General features: G+C 50.1%; 6 protein-coding genes across 6 annotated transcripts; 3 read left to right on the top strand and 3 right to left on the bottom strand.

Moving 5' to 3' along the window:
- Positions 1-3458: 3458 nt before the first annotated feature.
- ASPBRDRAFT_71755 (uncharacterized protein) lies at positions 3459-4884 on the top strand (the record flags this gene model as incomplete). Its single annotated transcript, XM_067629142.1, has 6 exons — positions 3459-3527; positions 3752-3862; positions 3977-4077; positions 4244-4307; positions 4575-4718; positions 4744-4884. 6 exons carry the CDS (start codon positions 3459-3461, stop codon positions 4822-4824), a joined length of 570 nt encoding a protein of 189 aa, XP_067482866.1. The 3' UTR covers positions 4825-4884.
- Positions 4885-9902: 5018 nt separating this feature from the next.
- ASPBRDRAFT_191838 (MBL fold metallo-hydrolase) lies at positions 9903-11142 on the bottom strand (the record flags this gene model as incomplete). The annotated part of the gene is made up of 4 exons (XM_067620411.1): positions 9903-10195; positions 10262-10636; positions 10704-10851; positions 10909-11142. 4 exons carry the CDS (start codon positions 11140-11142, stop codon positions 9903-9905), a joined length of 1050 nt encoding a protein of 349 aa, XP_067482865.1.
- A 566-nt stretch (positions 11143-11708) lies between these two features.
- ASPBRDRAFT_37908 (GTPase-activating protein RNA1) lies at positions 11709-13568 on the bottom strand. Its single transcript, XM_067623828.1, has one exon. The coding sequence runs from the start codon at positions 13344-13346 to the stop codon at positions 12093-12095; it is 1254 nt and encodes a 417-aa protein (XP_067482864.1). The 5' UTR covers positions 13347-13568; the 3' UTR covers positions 11709-12092.
- Positions 13569-13810: 242 nt separating this feature from the next.
- Positions 13811-14186, top strand: ASPBRDRAFT_117663 (copper metallochaperone COX17; the record flags this gene model as incomplete). Its single annotated transcript, XM_067617112.1, has 3 exons — positions 13811-13838; positions 13928-13983; positions 14046-14186. The coding sequence occupies 3 exons, from the start codon at positions 13811-13813 to the stop codon at positions 14184-14186; spliced, it is 225 nt and encodes a 74-aa protein (XP_067482863.1).
- Positions 14187-14558: 372 nt separating this feature from the next.
- Positions 14559-16434, bottom strand: ASPBRDRAFT_26180 (dolichyl-P-Glc:Man(9)GlcNAc(2)-PP-dolichol alpha-1,3-glucosyltransferase ALG6; the record flags this gene model as incomplete). Its single annotated transcript, XM_067622242.1, has 3 exons — positions 14559-15939; positions 15987-16149; positions 16200-16434. The coding sequence occupies 3 exons, from the start codon at positions 16432-16434 to the stop codon at positions 14559-14561; spliced, it is 1779 nt and encodes a 592-aa protein (XP_067482862.1).
- A 336-nt stretch (positions 16435-16770) lies between these two features.
- On the top strand, positions 16771-18969 carry ASPBRDRAFT_168703 (putative nucleolin protein Nsr1; the record flags this gene model as incomplete). The annotated part of the gene is made up of 4 exons (XM_067619648.1): positions 16771-17176; positions 17249-17959; positions 18008-18291; positions 18348-18969. The coding sequence occupies exons 2-4, from the start codon at positions 17255-17257 to the stop codon at positions 18967-18969; spliced, it is 1611 nt and encodes a 536-aa protein (XP_067482861.1). The 5' UTR covers positions 16771-17176; positions 17249-17254.
- Positions 18970-19807: the final 838 nt, after the last annotated feature.

Genomic DNA, 19807 nt, shown 5'->3' with positions numbered 1-19807 from the left:
ACATGCAAGCCTAACTAACCAACTAACTACGGAGGGTAATCCCGTTCTCATCTACTACATTCTCTCACCGTGACTGCTTGCTTAGTAGTAGTCTAGGCCAAACCAAAGTAAAGCAAGCAAGCAAGCAAGCAAGCCCGAAGTTTAATCCCGCCCGGAGTTGACGATGGGATGGATGGATGGGGTTTTACCTAATTCAGATATGGATATGATCGTTCCGGTTGCTAACTAACTACAACTTCCACACCGGGGGTTTTAAAGTAAAGTTACTTAAGTTGGTTTAGTTTAGTTGGGGTTTTGGTTTCGCCTCGCCCGACGGGGCCGATTGAGCGGTTTCCGCGGTCTGTAGATAGTAGTTTACTATGGGATGATTCTGGATAGGGACAAGATCCCTTACGGAGGAAGTTTGGCCGTCGGGGTTTGTGTTCCTGACGAATGGGGTGGTTCTCCGTAGTACCTTACCCCATATTGATGTGGGTGAGTAGTACTCCGTAGAGTAGTAGTAGTGATGCTATTCCCGTTTATGCTACCATTATTTACTCACTTTCATATGGGATACTACTCAATATTAGCTAACTCCCAGAGTAATGAATATAGTAAGATAGCATAATATACGCAAATTAAACCCCAGCATATTATACATACATCCCGCCCGTGCACACCACACCAACCACCTCATCAGCACAAGATGATGCAAGTCCATGGTGATCAGAATTCCGGGGGATTCTCACCGTTGCCCGGTAATTACAGGGATAGGGGGTAGATACTAACTAGATAGATGAACCTGGGGCAGCAAGGCAAGGCAAGGTCACACCTCAGGTATGCAACAAGCCCCAGTGCCCCGTCCCCAAAAACAGCACAACAACTCACGTCAGCCAAGACGAAACCAAAACCCCAGCCATCTGGAAATACTAGACTACAGGATCGCTATCTACTAACTTACTATTTCTGGGGTTCAAAGGGGGGGCCGACCGGAAGGTCAGCTGAAGGAAGGCTATGGAGTAGTGATTCCATCCCACACATCCATCCCACACTTCTTTCCCCCTTATGAGTTGTTTTACCCCATCCCATCCCATCATTTTCCCCGAAGGCCAAGGCTCACTACTTAGTCAGTGAGTAGCTATCGTGGAGCACACGAACTAGCTAAGTAGTAATCATCTTCTATACAATTAGCTAGACTTCAGAAACTAACTAGATAGATATTCCGTATTACTTGGAGTAATAATATAACTAGCTAGATACTTTCCGGATAAGTGTGAGACTTAAGTTGAGTGAGTGGGTATGGAATTCCAACCCAGTACCTGGATTCTCCATAGCCACTAGTCCCAATTTAGAATTATAACCTTCTTAGCCGATGTGGAGCTACCACACAAACACACCGGAAGGTATGTAGTCTACGGAGTCTGGGGGCGTGGAAATAAGAGACCCGGTTGTCCATTCGTTTTAAAAAACCGCACTAGTACCTGGTACCTTCGCCTAGTCGGGAAAGTACCTTACCATTCGTTCTCCATCAGTCGACTTCTTCCCGAAGTGCGAAAGCTTCCCTCTCTCCCCACATCAATACCGTGGAACGAGGCTTTTCGGTCGGGATGTCTGATTGATTGATGTCTGTCAGTCGCTCGTTCTGTCTGTCTGTCTTGTCCCTGAACCAAAGGTTGAGAGGTGATGGTAAATCAGTGCCTTTGGTTCGTTCATTTGGTCTGGCTCGTTTCGTTTCGTTGTCGATATTTGGGTTTGGGGTTTGTTTCGAGTTTCTCTTTCTCCTGCTTGTCTACTTGGTGTATCTGTATCAGGGTCTGAAGGTTATTTGGTTCTCTCCATACGTAGTTAGCTGGTTGGTTAGGGTATCTTTGTTTGTTCGTTGAAACCGTTCTCTGACAGCTGGGCTGAGGCATGGCGTTGTCGTCGTCGTCTAGTTAATCTATTTAGATATTAGATACATACCCATACTGACTGACTGGTTCTTCAGGGAAGGTGAATCGAGCTACCTACCTACGTACCTACTTACTCCGGGCGTGGAGCCTACATAACAATGCATGGACTATGGAGACAGGGAACACGTGAGGGGAATGCCAACCCAGCAAGCAGCAAGCAGCATTCTGCAAGATCGGATGGTTGCAACCAAAGACAAAAAGGGACTTCGAGAACGGTCAAAGAAGGTCTTGGTCGGTATTGCTGGTGGGTTAGAGACCGAGACCCTCCCCGCGTCCATCATGACTCAAACAAAGGATATGGAGAAGAAACAGTCACGCCTCATAGTCAGTAGATACTCCGTATGGAGTGATGGATGACCACAATAGTGCATGATATTATATCCCGCAATCGACTCCATACACATTCGTAAAAAGTGAGGCTATTCCGTGTGTGGGCGGCTGCCAAAAAGTCCGGAGTAGTAGACCGGAGTACGGAGTAGATAGTAGAGCCTAACAGACACACTTCGGGTTAGACCCAAGTGACTAAGTTGACTAGCCCGCACTTCCCCGAGCGCGGACTAAATTACCTTAGTAATGGGGCTTATCAGGGCATTCGATTGATTGTTGGAGGTCCAGTAGTAGTAGCGCCATACTCAGTCGGGAAGGACTGACTTGGACTGACTGGTCGCCACCGGACCAGCCGAATGCAAGGCCCAAAAAAAGTGAGGGGCAACAAGCACCTTCTGACCGCATCGAACCCGCAGATTCGCCGTTCTCGACGTTTTCTAGAAGGCTTCGAACTGGGGCCCTCTTGATCCAGTTAGTTGCATTTCTTGTCCAGACGGTTCTTTTCTTTTTCGCCGCTCCGAGGTTTCGGAGAGGGTTCGAGATCAGAAGATTTTTTTTTCTGGGGCTGACATGGCACATCGGATGTCGGCATTGGCCACACTGAATTGGGATTTGTCGAGGGGTCATGGCCACCGGGGGGAGGGGTGGGTGCTACGTCATAATCGGCAGTCCGATAGGGAAAATCGGGTAAAGTCATAGTGTTGGTGGGATTGTCATTATTATTGATTCGGCCTCTGGGGCAATTTGCCAATAATTAATGCGACTTTTCGGCGCCTCTTTTTGAGAGGGACTTTGCAAAGTAGTAAGTTAGTCAAGTCAGGTCAGGTCAGGTCAGGCCAGTTGTGTTGGCTAATGGATGGGGGCAACGAATTTCCCCTTCGGGATAAGGTCGGCTATCTCGTAAGGATGCTAAACCAGTTTGGGCCGACCCTCTCGTATGAGCCGTGTATAGATGACGGTGGTGAGACAATTATCCGCACGATGATGGCGCGTGTTGGCGCGTATGACGAGGTCATAGCTTACACCTCGTAAGTTCGTAAGTTCGTAATCTTTTCCAGTGCTTTCATCTTTCATCAATCGACTACTACTCACTGAGTTACAGGCGAGATACGACCTTAGGTAATCGAAGTTCGGCACAATGGCAATTGTTCCATCGGTCGGTGCATAAAGTTGACGATGCAGGACAAAATCACCTCGAAAATGCGATCACGACCACGGGCGTCCGTGGAGCACTCACTAGATACCGCTAGGCTCGTTCTTGGCTTTCTGGTACCTACAGTAGTGACCAAGACTAGGTAACTAGTCAGTTGGTCACTCCATCGACTCAGCGCGGTAACGGGGCCAAATCCTCCCACTTCACCGACGTTAATTGCGAATACAGTTAGCGGCCCCCAATAATGATACCAATCGCCGTCCCAACTCGCTGCGAGCCTGCCTTTCCTTCTTCCCTCCTCCCCACCGGGCGATCGCCCGTGCCAAGCTGTCTCATCGAGGATCCTGGTGAGGGATTTTCTGTCGGCCCTGGTCTGCCCTCGTTCACCCGAGGTTCAAGGATAGCACCGTCTGCCTCCATCCCAATTGCGCATCGGACCTCCGCGGTCGAGGTACTTGCTGCAGCAGGACAATCTCGATCGCACAATGCTTGCCAATGGAGATACTCGTGCCAGTGCCAGCACCATTGCCAAGAGACCAAGAAAGTAATTGTGTTCAATGGATAGGTAACCTACCCTCATACTATCAACTATACTATTGTCTCTTGCAGCATTGGCAGTGTACGAGTTACTACGATGATGACGACTAATCCATTAGTAGTGGGAGGGTACTTGACCACTGACTACTCAGTACTCACAGCTACTCAGCTCCTCAGCTACACGTATGTACCTGCCCCCACGGGCGGGAGGAAGCTCCGACTGTTCATCGGAGATCCCAATCGAGTACGAGGATGCGCCGTCGTCATTCGTCAACGGGCCAGCCGTCGTCCCCAGCAAGCAACAGATGCTGGATATTAGCAGCAGCATCGCAATTTTAGCCCGCTCCAATAAACCCTCAGTAACCAGCTAGCTTAGCTAGGTAGAATACCAGCCTAGCTAGTAGCTGGCTGCGTATGTTCGTAAAACCCTCGCCGAGCTCAACGCTCTGACGACAACCACTAAAGAGCTACTGCAGGAGCTGTTTATCGTCCTTACCTTTTTGACACCTCCGGAGAAGGCTTGCTGCTGGCTTGTAAGTTGTAACAGTATGAGAGATTTTTGAAACCTCATTTCCATGCCGCGCCCGCGCGCCCCAGCGTGCCACCGTGGCAGCTAAACCCACCAGTCTATTGATGACGCCGCAGTGCTTGCTTGCTTTGCTTGCTTGCTTCTGCCCAGTGACCACCAGAATCCGATAAATGGGTTAGTTCTTGTGCAGCAGTGCCATTTGCACTGGGTGACTACAGTATTTGTCTCGGGCATTTTTGCTGTGCGTAGGCTTGGATCGGGTTTAGCCCGAGTCCCCCTCCTCCCTCTCCGACTCGGGGAATTCTTGCCCGTCCGCACCTGGGACGACGGTCGGCGAAATGGGTTAGAACTCGAACTAGAACTAGACTTGCAGAGTTTCGATGCAGAGAGCTATTTTCCGAATAGCTAGATACCTAGTTAAGGTGGACTAAGTAGATAGCTAGCAACAGAGGGCGCGGCAAGCCGGATCGATAGGACTACTACGTACTATGCTTCAGGTCGCTCCCTGCCTATCATGGACGACCGACCGGTAACGACTACTGCACCATAGACAAATAGCTACCGACAGATAGATACCCTGGTGGAAGCGAGAACCCAATAGTTAGTGAGTGAGTGAGTGAGTGAGTGAGTGAGTAGACATGGGACCTCGATACATGGGTGACCAAAAACGACCCGGTCTGGAACGGATATCGGCAGCGTCAGAGGGATACCGAGTTCGCAACGCCAGCCAGCTTATCTGTGTCAAATAGCTAGCTAACTAACTAACTACATTCTAGCTACCCCTCCTCATGCAGCTCAGACAAAATAGATTACTGATTGCCGGGCTGACAAGCCCACTCACTAAGTAGTTATCGGGGAGGACGCCATTTGTTCTCCAAATGCGCTCACGCACACGACTCCCCAAGATAGCTAGACTGACCAACTTGAGTGATTTGAGTGTGTCGAGTGGGTGGAATCATCATTATCCCTCACTCTGTGAGTAGGTAGTTAGTAAATGTCTTGTCGGCCTTTCTCCTCGGCATTTTCGGCCCTTCCACACTTGAGTACCAAGTGGCCAGGGTCGCCGAAGTTTCATTTTACTGGTAGGGTAGACTAGCATGATTGACTGCTTGCTAACGGGCTAACTACGCGACACGGGAATCGGCACGGGCGCGCCGTTTTGCGAAAGACACACCACACACCCTCCAATCATACATTCGTTCCATTCATCCCATCCAGTCATTCAGGCGTTTTACTTTATCCCCTTCTCTCCTTTTCCATGGTTAGGATATGTTGGTTCGTTTGTCGGGTATGAACCGTGGTACTGGACCGTTTCTTTTTTTTTTTTACACTTTCCCCCCCAAAAGTCAAAGTTGGGTTTGGGGGAAGTGAAGAATTTTTCCGGAATAGAGTGTCGGGATGTAAGGCTGAAGTGAGGGATTTCTTGTGCCGATGTAGACGTGTCTGATGGATGGAGGGAGGGAGGGATGGTTGGGCAGTAGTTATTGGTGTCACTTCGTATGTCTCATGTGTCTATGACTGTAGTATGTCTATGAGTATGGGCGTTGTGTCTGATACATGTTTAACTTTGTTGCCAGACGTAGTCTACTACTACTGCTGCTACTTATATGATGCCAAGGGATCACCAGCATGGATTATTCTGTCTAAATAAGTACTAACTTGGGTTTCTATATATGTACTTTTGTACGCCTGCAATATATACATAGAAACATCACATAGCACCACAACACTATCTCATAGACTGTAGTAGTATGTAGCAGTAGGTAGTATATCCAGAGACAAAACAATGTACATGTCTCTGCAGTGCAGCGCAGTGCAGTCTGCTCCAGTCCTGATTCAGTCTGCCTGTTTCAGTATATATCCCGTGCCTACGGAGTACTTCCTTCATCCAATACATATGTAGGTACCCCTTCTTGCATCAATCAGAAGTAGGTAACATCGATCAACATCACCCAAGTATGGAGTAGCATAATGGTTGTAGATCTGACCGACTATTCTGTCCTGTCTTTCTCGTCTCCTGTCCCATGCATCATTATATGCCATGTTTTACGTGAAGTTTAATCATCGGATCATTGTCTGATACACCAACAGCAACACCCATATCCACACAACGATATCAAAAAGGCAAGTTAATCGAACGGACAGACACTGCAGTAGCCACATGGACAAATTATAGGCGGAGATTATCCGGTACCTACATTAAGGAAGTTATTGTATCATATCATATCATAGGAGTGGGAGATAAATAATGATGTAGATCGGTATCTTTTAAGTTTACGGACATACTGTTCGCCTTCTATACGTGAAGAGTAGTACCTGATTAGGTAGGTAGCTAGCTATGTATACCTGCATATGATGTCAGATGGATAGTTACTAATTACTAGTTACTCTTCTTGTCCGTGAGTACGGAGTATGTCTGATCTGATGTGAATCCTGATATACTCCGACTCCGTTCGTATATGGGTCTGATTCAGAGTTTACAGACAGTCGTGAGACAGTAGTTACTACTTGGCAGATGGATAGAGTTCTGCTGGAAGTTAAACTAAGTACAAGGAAGTAATTGCCGAGTGAGGATGTCCTGGCTCCATCCCCGTCGGGATAATCCGTAACCATGATGCTGTTGATGATATCAGATCGACAGTTCATCAGGGGCTGGCTGGCTGCCTTCTATTTCCATTGCCAAGTTCGCATACATCTAAGCGAGCAATCAGATCATCGTTACTGTAATAGATCAAAGTAGAAAGTATAATACTATTCAGAATGAAATACTAACCCAAACTACGGAGTATCTAAGATATACTTCTTCCATCCATATCACACTTACAATACTACTAGTTCCTCCATACAGCCAAGCACAAGCAAAAGCAAAAAACAAATAACTTCACCCGCCCCTCAAAAACGTGACTCCTTCCCTTAAAATCCCCCTTTCCGACCTTTCCAAGCCAATAGTTACGCAGATTACTTTGCGCCAAGCGGGAGATGTGCAGCTTTCCAGCAAGGCTTTTTCTTGGCGGTGTGTCTATCATTCATCCCTTTTTTGATGTTCAACAATTGCCAGGTTGGGATGTACACAGAAGTAGTGACTCCGTAACGAGGTGGCAGTGTAGTACTTATCTTATGGAGACTACTAATTATAGAGTGTAATGACTTGATTTTGGGTTGTTGTTATCATTGTAGTGTTGACGTTGGTGATGGTGTTGATGATGATGACGATGATGACGGGTGATGCAGCTTGGCGGAGATGTCAATTAGTTAGTTACTTCGTGTTTTGCTTACAGCAATCGAGTAGAATTGAGAAAGAAACAGTAAGAATGATCACATCTTTGTTCTCTTTGTGTAGTATTACATTCCATATAATAAACCAGCCATCTGTCTACTTACTAGCATACTGAATATACATTCCCACCAGTTCATCAACCCGGTTTTACCCCATACCCCATACTTCACCACCACCACCACCATCCTACTAGTAAACTAACCAACCTCATCTGTTCATCCATACCAAACAAACAAACAACAAATACAAAGTTTACTCTAACTACCCCTTTCTTCAATCCCAACTTTCTATTCGGCAGGCTCTCTTATCTCCCGCCAAGCCCTGCCGTGCATTCCTCCCTTTTTTCATTGTTCTTGGCAAAGGGGGAGGTGGTCATGCACCGCCCTCTCCTCCCTCTCTCCCTCCCTTCTAGTTAGGTGTAATGCAGTCAGCGGAGAGGGACGGGATAGCCTGAAGTTTGAGTCGCGGGTGATCATCTGGTAAGAAGCAAGTAAGTAAGTAGTTGTTAACCTTCTGCAGGGTTGATCAGATGATACTACTAGCATATAATATAGAGTTTGTGGGTTGTTTGTAGATATCTACAGCAAGTAAGTAAGAAGATAGTAGTAATAGAACTGAATAATGAATATGTAGAGAATGGAATAGAATACTTGGCGAGAATAAGTGGTCGTCATCACTTCATGCTGTCCTCTGTAGGGATAACGTCATACAGCATGAGAAGACTGGGTAGATGCATGTATACACTGTATGGATGTATGGTAAGAATGGATTAGGATACTGACACAGAGTGAATACTGATGAATGATGGTAGATGGTCTACATACTACATACATACATTCGCATACGCTTCGCTTGCTCTACACCAACCTCACACATAATTACTTACTCTACCCTAAGAAACAAACAGGCCTATCTCGAAAGTAACAACAAACTAGAAAGGTAGTACGATGTCAAGTATGCAAGCGAATCATCTCCCACCACGAATCCATCCATCCAACTAACTCTAACCTTAATCTCCCCTCTGCATATTCATCCATCAATCATCATCCTTCTTCATCTTCATGTAGAAGTATCTATATGCACAGTTAATGTACCGTACCTCCCCAACCACTTACAATAATTTCCTTCCCGCATTGCATGACATTACAACCCTTCCAAATACTATCCTAGACAGATAGACAGGTAGATAGATAAATAAATATGAAGTGAGACAGAATCTTGGCGGTATGGAATGTTCATGCAGTATGTATGTGTGCATGTATGCGTAGTGATGGGTGATGATGATCATTCTAGCCGGCTTCTGTGCTGTTCGATTGAGTCTGGACTTTGCTGACCTTGTGATGATTTGAGTTTTGGCGTGCTTGGAGGATGGTGCTGTCATGTTCTGCCATCATCATATTGTCTGCGAGGTGCAGTCGGTGAGAGTCTGGTCTGGTGATTGATGTTGGCGGTGGATGGGCCAGATGGTGATGTCAGCTCGGGTTCGGTTGATGGAGGAATTCATTGATTGCAGTGGCTTACGGTTGTAGGTGAGATGGAGGTTTTACTGTGGTATTCTTTGGACTTGAGGATTAGTGGTTCTATGCGTTGTTACATTGCCAGGTTCTGAGTTGTGTAGATATATATTGATCTGACCGTACCGGTATATATACATTTCTAACATTTAGTTTAGACTTGAGGTTGTGCCAGCGTCATGAATATATACATCTTCCATATGTCCAAATCTTCTAGGTCGTTTATATATATAGCTCGATAGTTCTCAATACCGTCCAGCATGCACAATGACCCCATTCTATACCAAGGCTGTCACCGGCGTCCATTATATAACCTCTCAAGAAACGGACCAGATATAAAGAACCCCTGCGTGAGAGAGTCATGCTGCCAGCGATGTCATTCAAGACAGTATTCGATCGAGCAACCAATGCTCTGATATCAAATTTTCATGAGAATAGGCGTATGCCAGTGACATTGCAACAAGCAAATGTACTTGAGCATACTCTTGGAGTTCCTATGACACCAAAGAGATCTCATAGTGCAAGTCGTCACCACGGCACGACTGCTCGATTGAGCATCATCGCTGAATATGTCTTAAATAGACACATCCAGCATCCAAACTGCCATCAAGACTGGCATCTTCGAGGAAATCAGCTAAAACTTAATCCTCATCCCCACCGAACAAGGCACCATCGCCCCAGGCATCTGCCTCTCAATAGCAAACTTCGCCCTCCACCCCGAGCAATGCCCCGGAAGAATCACCGCAGGATCCAACCTCTTCAGATCCCTGACCGTGCTCTCCATCTGCGACGCCTCACTAGTAGCCAGATGAAAGCCCCCAACAATAGCATGCAGAGGGACCTCACCGTCCAGCGAATCCACCGCATGCTGCGCACAATTGACCACTCCTGCATGACTGCACGCCGTGAACATGACGATGCCTTTGTCTGCATTGACTCAGTCAGTCACAGAAACCCCAAGCCAGCGATACTAGTAGTATAATAACAACGTACCCTTAAGCCTACACATCAAAAACCGCTCATCAGCAATCCCCTCATCCGAGAACCAATCCTTCTCCTCGGCATCAAACCGCATCCCCCCTTTCAACCCATGCTCATACGCCGTTCGTCGGGGGATCTCCCCGGAGATGAAGAAGAAATCATCAAGGATAGTATGTGTATCAGCGTGTTTCTCCACCACGCCCCCGGCAGCTTCTAATTCCTCGAAGGTAGGATCGGCCTGTAACGAGATGATGTTATGTCCGATTGCCATGCCCCTGTAATCTGGTCTATCGGGATGAAGATCGATTATCGTTGCAGGTGCAGAGGAAGTACCATTTGATTCCTTCTTAGCATCCGTGATCATCTCGATGGCTCGTTGAAGACCACCTGCATTGCCACTTAACACCCACCCACCAAAACCATTAATCATAATATTAAAAAGGTATGAACGCACCAGAATGATCACGATGCCAATGCGACAACTGCACGACCTCCACAGCCGCCAAATCAGGCCGTAGCCGCTTAACGTTCCTCTCCCAGGCATCTCCTTCAGGTCCGGCATCGAAGAGTATCGTGTGCTGTTTGTTGTCTTTTGTTGCGGTCTATATTGCTTCAATCACTACCAATTCCATAGCAAGACATCTAGAGGGGGAAGATACCACAAGAATCGACAAGCCATGCGCAGCGCAACATATATCCTCCATCTGAAGCTCCTTATGTGCATCTCCCCGGTCGTGAATGTCGTGCGGAGAGGACGTTGCCAGCGTGCGCATTAGACCTGTCACTTCTACTGTGTCTGCCGGGACGGGGGACATGGGGTCTAGGTCGTTGTCGATGAGGATGGTGGCTTCGAGGGAGTCGAGGTCTACGAGGGATGAAGCAGAAGCAGACATCTTTTTTTGGGTGTTTATCAATGGGGTTGTTCACTATTGTGTAAGATGGATGGATGGATGAATGTTGGGGTTTGAGCGGGATGTGTGGAATAACGGTCCACGGGATGAGTGTATGGCGGGGGATGTATTTGTGGGATAGGAGGTGTGTATCGTGTAGAATTGTTACTAGTCGGTTGTTATGCCTTAAGGTCTGTAGAAGAAGACAGATAAGTAACTACATAACTACAGTAAGATGATTGTTGGAGGCTCGTCTCACCTCAGGTGACGTGCAGGTGACGCTTTTGGTGCCTCAGGCTGCGATGGGATTATCACCGAATGCAATTTGCATCATGAAGTGAATATTAATATGATTAGTTACTATATGTCTATGACATAGATAGATAGATAGATAATAGATAGATACTTCTAGAAGGATTTGGGTTGAGTCCAATATCGTGCTAGTCTGGGTGGCACGGCTTGATGACTTACACCGACTCTTCTACTTTCACTTCCACCCCTCTATGAAATACTAACTCATCAGATCATAGTATGCACATCATTCGTTTAAACGTTATATACATCACGGGCAGTAACATGTGATCAGCAAAGGGCAAGGCTCGTGTCTACGTCTAAGCCCTCAGCATATCGCTATAGGGCAACATCAAAGCTCAAAGCAAAGCACTGCTTCTATCCAAGGGGCGAGGACACCTCCCGGCAGATGAACAGCCAAGTTTCCCCAGGTGCGTGCTCTGGCTGGATTAAGAACCCGTCTCCTGGATGAGGAACTCGTCTCCAAAGTTCTCCTGCCGGCCATCATGCAGACCGGACGCGGTCAGTCTCTGTGCCGGACACGTTCAGACGACCATGCATCCTGCCTTGCCACGCGAGAAGTCACTGCCGTTGCACCGAGGCGACAAAATGGGAATAGGGGATGGGCGAGGTAAGAATGTGACCAAAAAGCCCCGGCGCGTCTACAGACCAGTCTTGCCCAACACGTCGGCAAGCTTGTCGACATCGTCGTCCTGCTTCTGAGAGACCTTCTCGTTCTCGGCCTGCTCGTCGTCCTTGACAAGCTTCTCGGCCTTCTCTTCCTCTTCCTCCTCCTCCTCTTCTTCCTCCTCTTCCTCACTCTCCTCCTCCTCAAGCTCGTCCAGCTCGTCGACACCCCACATATCCTCCGGGTCATCATCCTGTCCGTGTTCCTCCTGACGGGCCTCCAGGATCTCGCGCAACTCCGTCACGTTGTTGTCATCCTCGTTGAAGATGTTGCCGTTCAGCTCAATGCGACGCAGCTCGGGAAGAGCAGACTTGGTGGCGTGCAGGAACTGCTTGACACCCTCGGCGGTGATCTCGTTGTACTGAAGACGCAGCGTCTGGACCTTCTGGTTCTTGGCCTCCGCCAGAGCCTGAGCAACCTTGACACCACCACGACCCGACAGCAAGCAGTCACTGACACCGAGCTCGCGGAGAGAGGGCCAGCTGGACACCACACCAGCAAGAGCAGTGGAGCCCATGATGGTGAAAGTGTTGTCCTGCAGATCGAGAACCTCCAGAGCAGAGCAGTGGCGGAGACCCTCCTTCAGCAGCAACGAGATACCTTCCTGACGGATACCGTTCTGTGTCATCTTGACGGAGCGCATGCCGGCAGCGTGCACCTCGTAGGCACGTGCCCAAGCCGCCATACTGCCGTTCTCCAAGCGATTGCGACCGCAGACGATGCTCTCAAGAAGAGGCACCTCCTTGCCCTCCTTGCGGGCCTCCTCCTTGCGCTGAGCCAGCTCCGTGAGCGCCTTCGCGATGTTCGAACCAGCCTCGGGGCCCATGCCGTTGTTGTTGAGGATCAGGTGGCGGAGTGGGGTGTGGCGGGCAAGGAAGTCGACGAGGGGCTTCTGGGTGTTGGCGCCGAAGGCATTGTCGGAGAGGTTGACGGTGTGAAGGGTGGTGATTTCGAGCAGGGCATTGAGGAGGAAGGTCAGAGCGTCGGGGATTTCGCTCAGCAGACGAGAGGTGAAGATGTCGGCAAGTTCAGCCACTTCGAGGCTCTTTTGCGTAGAAAGCACAGCGGCGAGACGCTCGCAAGCCGGAACACCCAGAGTGTTTCCTCCAAAACGGATCTCAGTGTAGTCGGTAGCTTCCAGAAGAGGCTTGATATGGGACTCGATGTCCTCAGCGGAATCGAGCTTGAGGCCTTTGCCCTCGATAGAGAAGACCTTTGGAGGGGCCATGGTGGGGTAAATTTCAGGGGGTAGGAAATTGCACAGTGCGATGCGGAAAGAGTGCAAAAGAATCAAAGTAGCAGGACTCGATGGAGGTCCCAGTAAGCAACGGCTGAAGAGTGGCAGGAAAAGCAAAGACAATGAGCGTGGGAGGCAATGCGACCGTGGAGGGGCAAAAAGTGAAGGGAAGAAAGAAATGACTTTGAGAGAAAGCAGCGGGCCGCGATGCAGCGCTGCTCCCCTGACAACAACCCAATTAATTCCGTTTGTTCCCTTAATTTTTCCCCGACCGCCGCTCCGGCCGCCCGCAGGCACCACATCCGCCGTTTCCGGGCAATCGCATCATTATTCAGCATCTTTTCGTCTTGCTCAGCCCTCCGAAAGTTGTTCGCTTTCGTCGTCAATCCGCTGTCCCTCTCTTGTCCATTGTCATTCACTGAGTCCGTTGTTGCATTTCCGTCTAATTCGTCATCATGTCGTGGTTGTTCGGTTCCTCCAACTGTATGTATTCCATCCATGCTCGCCGCATTGGTCCTCGCCTTTGCTAGTATATCGGAGTGTCCAGAGCTGACAATCTTCCTTGACAATAGCTGAGAAGGCTGCTGCCCCTGCTCCTGCTGAGTCGGCGCCTGCGGAAAAGCCCAAGGTATGCCCGTGATCACGCGATACCGAATAACAATCCAGAATGTCCGACTGACCGAGTCTCAGCCATGCTGCGTTTGCAAGACCGAAAAGACCGCCCGCGATGACTGCATGCTCTTCTCCAAGACCGACGACCCTACACAAGAGTGCAAGCCCTTGATTGAGCAGTACAAGGCCTGCATGGCTGGCTACGGCTTCAAGGTCTAAGCTGCACTATACCCGGTTGCTGCCGCGACAGCTGCACAATGAGGATTGATACATAGAGTTCAGCGCATGCAAATATTGGTGTTCGGTTATGGGTTCTTCTGGGTTACGTGTATTGTATAGGTCATTTCGACGTCCATAGGTGGAGCATCTCCCTTCTTGTGCAATAAATGTATATTATCTATGTCATTATGTTCTGGGGAATACTGCAGATGGCGAGAGGCTGAAGCAATCGCTTTTATCTCTGCCAGGCGCAGGAAAGCAAACTCGCAGTCTATCCGCCGATAAGTTCTGCCCAAGGCAATCCCGAACATCAAAATGGGTATCACGAGAGAATCAAGTAGACTATGAAAGAAAATCACCGCCCCGCAACGCTCACTGGTTCTTCTTCTCCGATTCCTCGGCCGCCTTCTGGTCGATCTTGCAGCACTGCTGGATCAGCTTCCAGAGGCACCACAAATACGCAATTCCAAATCCGCCAGCACCGATGAGGGCATTCAGCACCACCCACAGATCCGGCTTGCCAGGAGGCGGAGCCACAAATGCCTCAAGGACGTGCCATGCGATCATGGCAAGGTAAAAGCAGGCATGCAAGAGCTTGGTCAGCACATGGAGCTCGGCACCGGGTGTGGTATCTTCCAAAGAGGCACGGCGGCGGAATGTCCCCAGCGAGGTTGGTGGGAGTCCCAACAGGTAGGCCCAAAGCAGAGTCATGACGAAGTAGGGAATCCGAAGTTCGTCACGCTGCAGGAGAGGATACATCGTCCACGATCCAAGCATATTGGCCCAGCCCACCCAGGCTCGGGTCTCTTTGCTTAGGCCGCCATCGCCAGCCAGGAGAAGAGTCATGGGGAGCAAGGGGAGGAGAACGCTCTTCTCATGCACCTGGAATGAGAACAAAAAGAAGCCCCAGGCGACACTTGAAAGGGCTGGGAGCAGTAGCGAGGCGCGCGGGTGACGGAAAATGATGGCGCAGGGAACGATAATGGATGCCAGCGTCGCCCCAAGGGACATGCGTTGGAGTAGAGTGGCCTCAAATCGATGGAGCTTGTAGAACGTATGGATTGCACACCACGCATTCGCAACCTTGTCCTCGAACAGACCACGAGCAAACGGGAAGACGCGGTGTATGATCTGAGTCAGCTGGAAGATGACTGCATACAGCATTGAGCTCTTGTCCAGCTCGACCGGGAGGATCTGCAGAAGCGGAGGCGGAGGGGCAAGTGCCAGAGTTGCTTGCGCCTCGATGCCAATCGCCCCAATGAGCATTGGAGCGAGCAGGACAGCGAACGCAACAAGGGTGACAAGAGAAATGCTGATGAGACGGAGGAACCGGATCTTGGGGAAGATGCAGACGCCAAGGAGAAAAGCGAACATGACCGGAGCATAATATAACGCCATCTGCTTGAAACCCAAAGCACCCACGAAGAAGATGCAGGCCCATAGCATGCGTCCGGCCAAGATGGCATCCAGACTCGCAACAACCAGTCCCAGCATCACCGTGTTATATTGGAAATGACCGTGGTCAATGAGGATGGTCGCCGGCTGTAGGAGGATGGCAGTGAGGGCAATTGAAGCAGACCAAACCGGAACGCTCTGCATCCGGGTGAAGCGGCGCAGGAAGGTAACGAGGGCCGGGATGTAGACAAGGTATTCCGAAGCAATCACTGTTCCCCGCATGAACACCTTCAACAAGGGATCTTCATTACCACGGGACTGGTCCAGGGCAAACCATGCGGGGTCAAAGAGAGAACCACTGCCCAGTCAGTCTAAATCACCACGGATTGAAGCAGGATGACGTACAGTTTTCCTAGCAACCAGCTGTGGTATGCAGTCAACGGCGGGTAGTCCAACCCCCAGTATTGCAGATCGTACAAGTACCATTTGGAAAGGGGTAGATGAGTCGTAATTTCCATCCAATGCCTCTGTGCTTCAAAGTCCCCATGCATAGGAGGTACTCCAAAGCCTGCGACTGTTAGTATGTGACGTCTGGTATAGGAGAGTGATATTGCGTACCAGAGTATCCCCACAAACTGACAGCCCAACGAAACAAGCCCACTGCCATCAATATCAAAGGTAGCACGAGCCATTGTGAGACGCCAGCTCGAGCAGACCACAGAAACGAGACCAATGGGAAAGCCGGGGTGGCCTTTCCTCCGGCATCGACGATAAGAGAATTGTTGGAGCCGGTGAAAGACGAGGGAAGCTTTCTCTTCTTCCGCGGACGGTAAGAGGACGGAGGAGGCGCCATGATTCACGAGCAATGGACAGAATCACCAGAGTTCCATTGACTGCGTGAGCAACCGTGACAGGTCCCAAGGAATGACAGGTAGTTAAAGTAGACAGTTAGTGGACTGGCTGGAGGTTGTTGACTGCGGAGGGACACTCTGGTTCCAACGGTCTGCCGGTGGACCAATGAGAGGCCCAGTCGGAGTCAGGCCCAATCGGGCTAGTCTCGCAACCAGCTCCCCACTTAGTTCCTGGGCTAGCCCCGGTGCAGGAGGCGGTATGTACTGTTGATTTTTTTCTGCCAGCCTCCAATTTTTTTTTGCGTTTAGTCGCCTTATCAAAAGCTGCTCCCCAGCTGGAAATTTTCTTCTTCCTTCATTCCTGTCCTACTCTCCCCCTTCACCTTTTTCCATCCTTTTTCATCACCCTTTGTCACTTGGTTGTCTCTTCAACTAAGTGTTTATCTCTTTTTACTGCATATCTTACGGTACGCTTCAACAGACACTCTGTGGGCTTTTTACATTGAGGGCTGTGGGCTGTAGCATACTATATCTATTCTGTGGGATCTGTGGGATACTCTCGTGGGTTTCATATCATAGACGGTAGCTTCCCTGTCGTCTCGTGTGGGCTTAGACATTGTCGCTGTGGGTTACCTGTGGGTATTTGAAAATTTTCATTACAAATCGGGTGATTGTGGGATTATAAGATCTGCCGCACATTCCTAGCTTTTTCATTGTATACTTGCTTAGTTTACAGTTTACTTGGTTGGTCTTCTTCCCTTGCTGCCTTGCTATCACTCTGTTTGCTATTTGCTCGACTAACACCATTCTCTCCAGTTCAAAATGTCCAAGACCAAGTCCGTTACCAAGAAGGGCTCTGAGAAGCCGGTTGACAAGGCCCTGAGCAAGGTCAAGGATGCTGGTGTGACCAAGTCCTCCCAGTCCCCCAAGGCCAAGAGCAAGCAGATTGCTCGTGAGGTTGCCTCCAAGGAGAAGAAGGACAAGAAGAAGAAGAAGGAGCCTACTCCCAGCGAGTCTTCCGAGTCCGAGTCCGACAGCGACGAGGACATGGCCTCCGACTCCAGCTCCAGCAGCGAGAGCGAGGACGAGAAGCCCGTCAAGAAGGCCGAGAAGAAGGGCAAGAAGGTCGAGTCCGAGTCTGAGTCTTCCGAATCCGAGTCTGAGTCCGACTCTGACAGTGATGAGGAGATGAACGACGCCTCTAGCAGCGAGAGCGAGGAGGAGAAGCCTGCCAAGAAGACCAAGGAGGAGCCCAAGAAGGCCGCCAAGAAGGCTGAGTCCAGCGACTCTGAGTCTGAGTCTTCCGACTCTGACTCCGAGTCCGAGGATGAGAAGCCTGCTAAGAAGGAGACCAAGAAGGTCGAGTCCGAGTCCGAGTCTTCTGACTCTGACTCTGACTCCGACTCTTCTGAGGAGGAGGCCCCCAAGAAGGCCGCCAAGAAGGAGTCCAGCGAGAGCGACTCTGACTCTGACTCCGACTCTGACTCTGAGAGCGAGGAGGAGACCAAGGAGAAGAAGGCTGAGAAGGTATGCTGACCGATCCTATCCTATTGACACTGATGCTAACTGTCTCAGGAATCTTCCGACTCTTCTGACTCCGACTCCGACTCCTCCGACTCTGAGTCCGAGTCTGAGGCTAGCGAGAAGCCCTCCAAGAAGCGTAAGGCCGAGGAGGAGACTTCCTCTACCCCCAAGAAGTCCAAGACTGAGGACCCTGCCCCTGGTGCTTCCGCCAACCTGTTCGTTGGTAACCTGTCCTGGAACGTCGATGAGGCCTGGCTCCAGTCCGAGTTCGAGGGCTTCGGTGAGCTCTCTGGTGTTCGTATCATGACTGAGCGTGACACTGGCCGCTCTCGTGGGTGAGTAGTTGTTTTTCTTCCATCTTCCACAAGCAATTGCTAATCTTTTGTTTCAGTTTCGGTTACGTTGAGTACACCAACGCTGTTGATGCCGCCAAGGCCTTCGAGGCCAAGAAGGGTGCCGAGATCGACGGACGTGTGATCAACCTGGACTATGCCACTGGCCGTCCCGCCAACAACCAGCAGCAGGGTGGTTTCAAGGACCGCGCCAACGCTCGTGCCCGTTCCTTCGGTGACCAGGCCAGCCCCGAGAGTGACACCCTCTTCGTCGGCAACCTTCCCTTCAGCGCCAACGAGGACTCCGTCGGCCAGCTGTTCGGTGACAAGGGTAGCATCCTCGGCATCCGCCTGCCCACCGACCCCGAGTCTGGCCGCCCTAAGGGCTTCGGCTACGTCCAGTACTCCTCCGTCGAGGAGGCCCGCGCTGCCTTCAACGAGCTCCAGGGTGCTGACCTGGACGGACGCCCGGTGCGTCTGGACTTCAGCACTCCCCGTGCCAACAACGGCGGCGGCGGTGGTGGTGGTCGCGGTGGTCCCCGCGGTGGTGGCCGTGGTGGCTTCGGCGGTCGTGGCGGTGGCCGTGGCGGCCGCGGTGGCTTCGGTGCCCGCGGTGGTGGTGCTCCTAACAAGGCTCGCGGTGGTATCCCCGAGTACAAGGGCACCAAGGTTACTTTCTAAGTGCGTGTCAGTGTGTAAGAGTACTAACCGACGTAAGCCAATGTTTTTCTAGAATGTTTTCTTTTTTTTGGGGCAAAAAATGGGTTAAGGTTTCCGGGGTTGTGTCATTATTCACTTGTTTCTGGTACCCCAAAAGTTGTTCTCTCTTATGTCTTGCTAGCAAGCTAGCTATGTGCCTGTTTAATTAGGTAGCAAACCAATTTAATGAATGGCTATGACCAACATGAGATCTTTTCCTTCCGTTTCTTTTCTTTCTTCAGTGTTCATTCTTCATCTTTTTTCACTCTTTGTTTGGTGGTGGAAGGGTGGCACGGATCGACCAGATCTGCTGCGAGTGCGTGATGGTGGGCCTATCAGCGGGTGCCGGACAAGTCAGCTGTGCAGTGGCTGTTCGAGGGTCGGATGATGGACCAGCCCTCGTGCTCGCGTCCCTCTTCTTATTTCTCCCCCATCTCGCTGGCTTCTTATTCTCGCGTCGATTGTTGTCCTGGATTATCCCGTTCAACCTGAGAGGAAGAGAGAAGCAGCAGCAGCAGGAAGCCAGTAACTTCTCTTTGAGCTTCAGGTTGGATGCCGGAGACTGGCAGAGAACTACTATTACTACTACTGTCCCACTCTGCTAGTGACTTCATCGCATCGATGCTTCTCCTGCAGAACCACTTAAATTAATCAAGCAAGTACTCCTCTGTACTGATAAGATAATCAACCCTCCCCTCCGTCGATCTAACGGATCCTCCCATTCATCCATTCAAAGCATCCCCATCCCCAACCCCGCCCGTATTGACCGCTCAGCGTGCCAGCTGAACGGTCCGCTTGCATTCCCCGTGGTCTGAGGATT

The sequence above is a fragment of the Aspergillus brasiliensis genome (genome assembly GCF_001889945.1).
Source record: "Aspergillus brasiliensis CBS 101740 unplaced genomic scaffold ASPBRscaffold_2, whole genome shotgun sequence".
NCBI lineage: Eukaryota > Fungi > Ascomycota > Eurotiomycetes > Eurotiales > Aspergillaceae > Aspergillus > Aspergillus brasiliensis.
This window is presented reverse-complemented; position numbering and strand designations above follow the sequence as displayed.

What these genes read in the sequence shown, in the direction of transcription:
- ASPBRDRAFT_37908 (XM_067623828.1), bottom strand. Translation starts at nt 13,346, where the DNA reads ATGGCCCCTCCAAAGGTCTTCTCTATCGAGGGCAAAGGCCTCAAGCTC.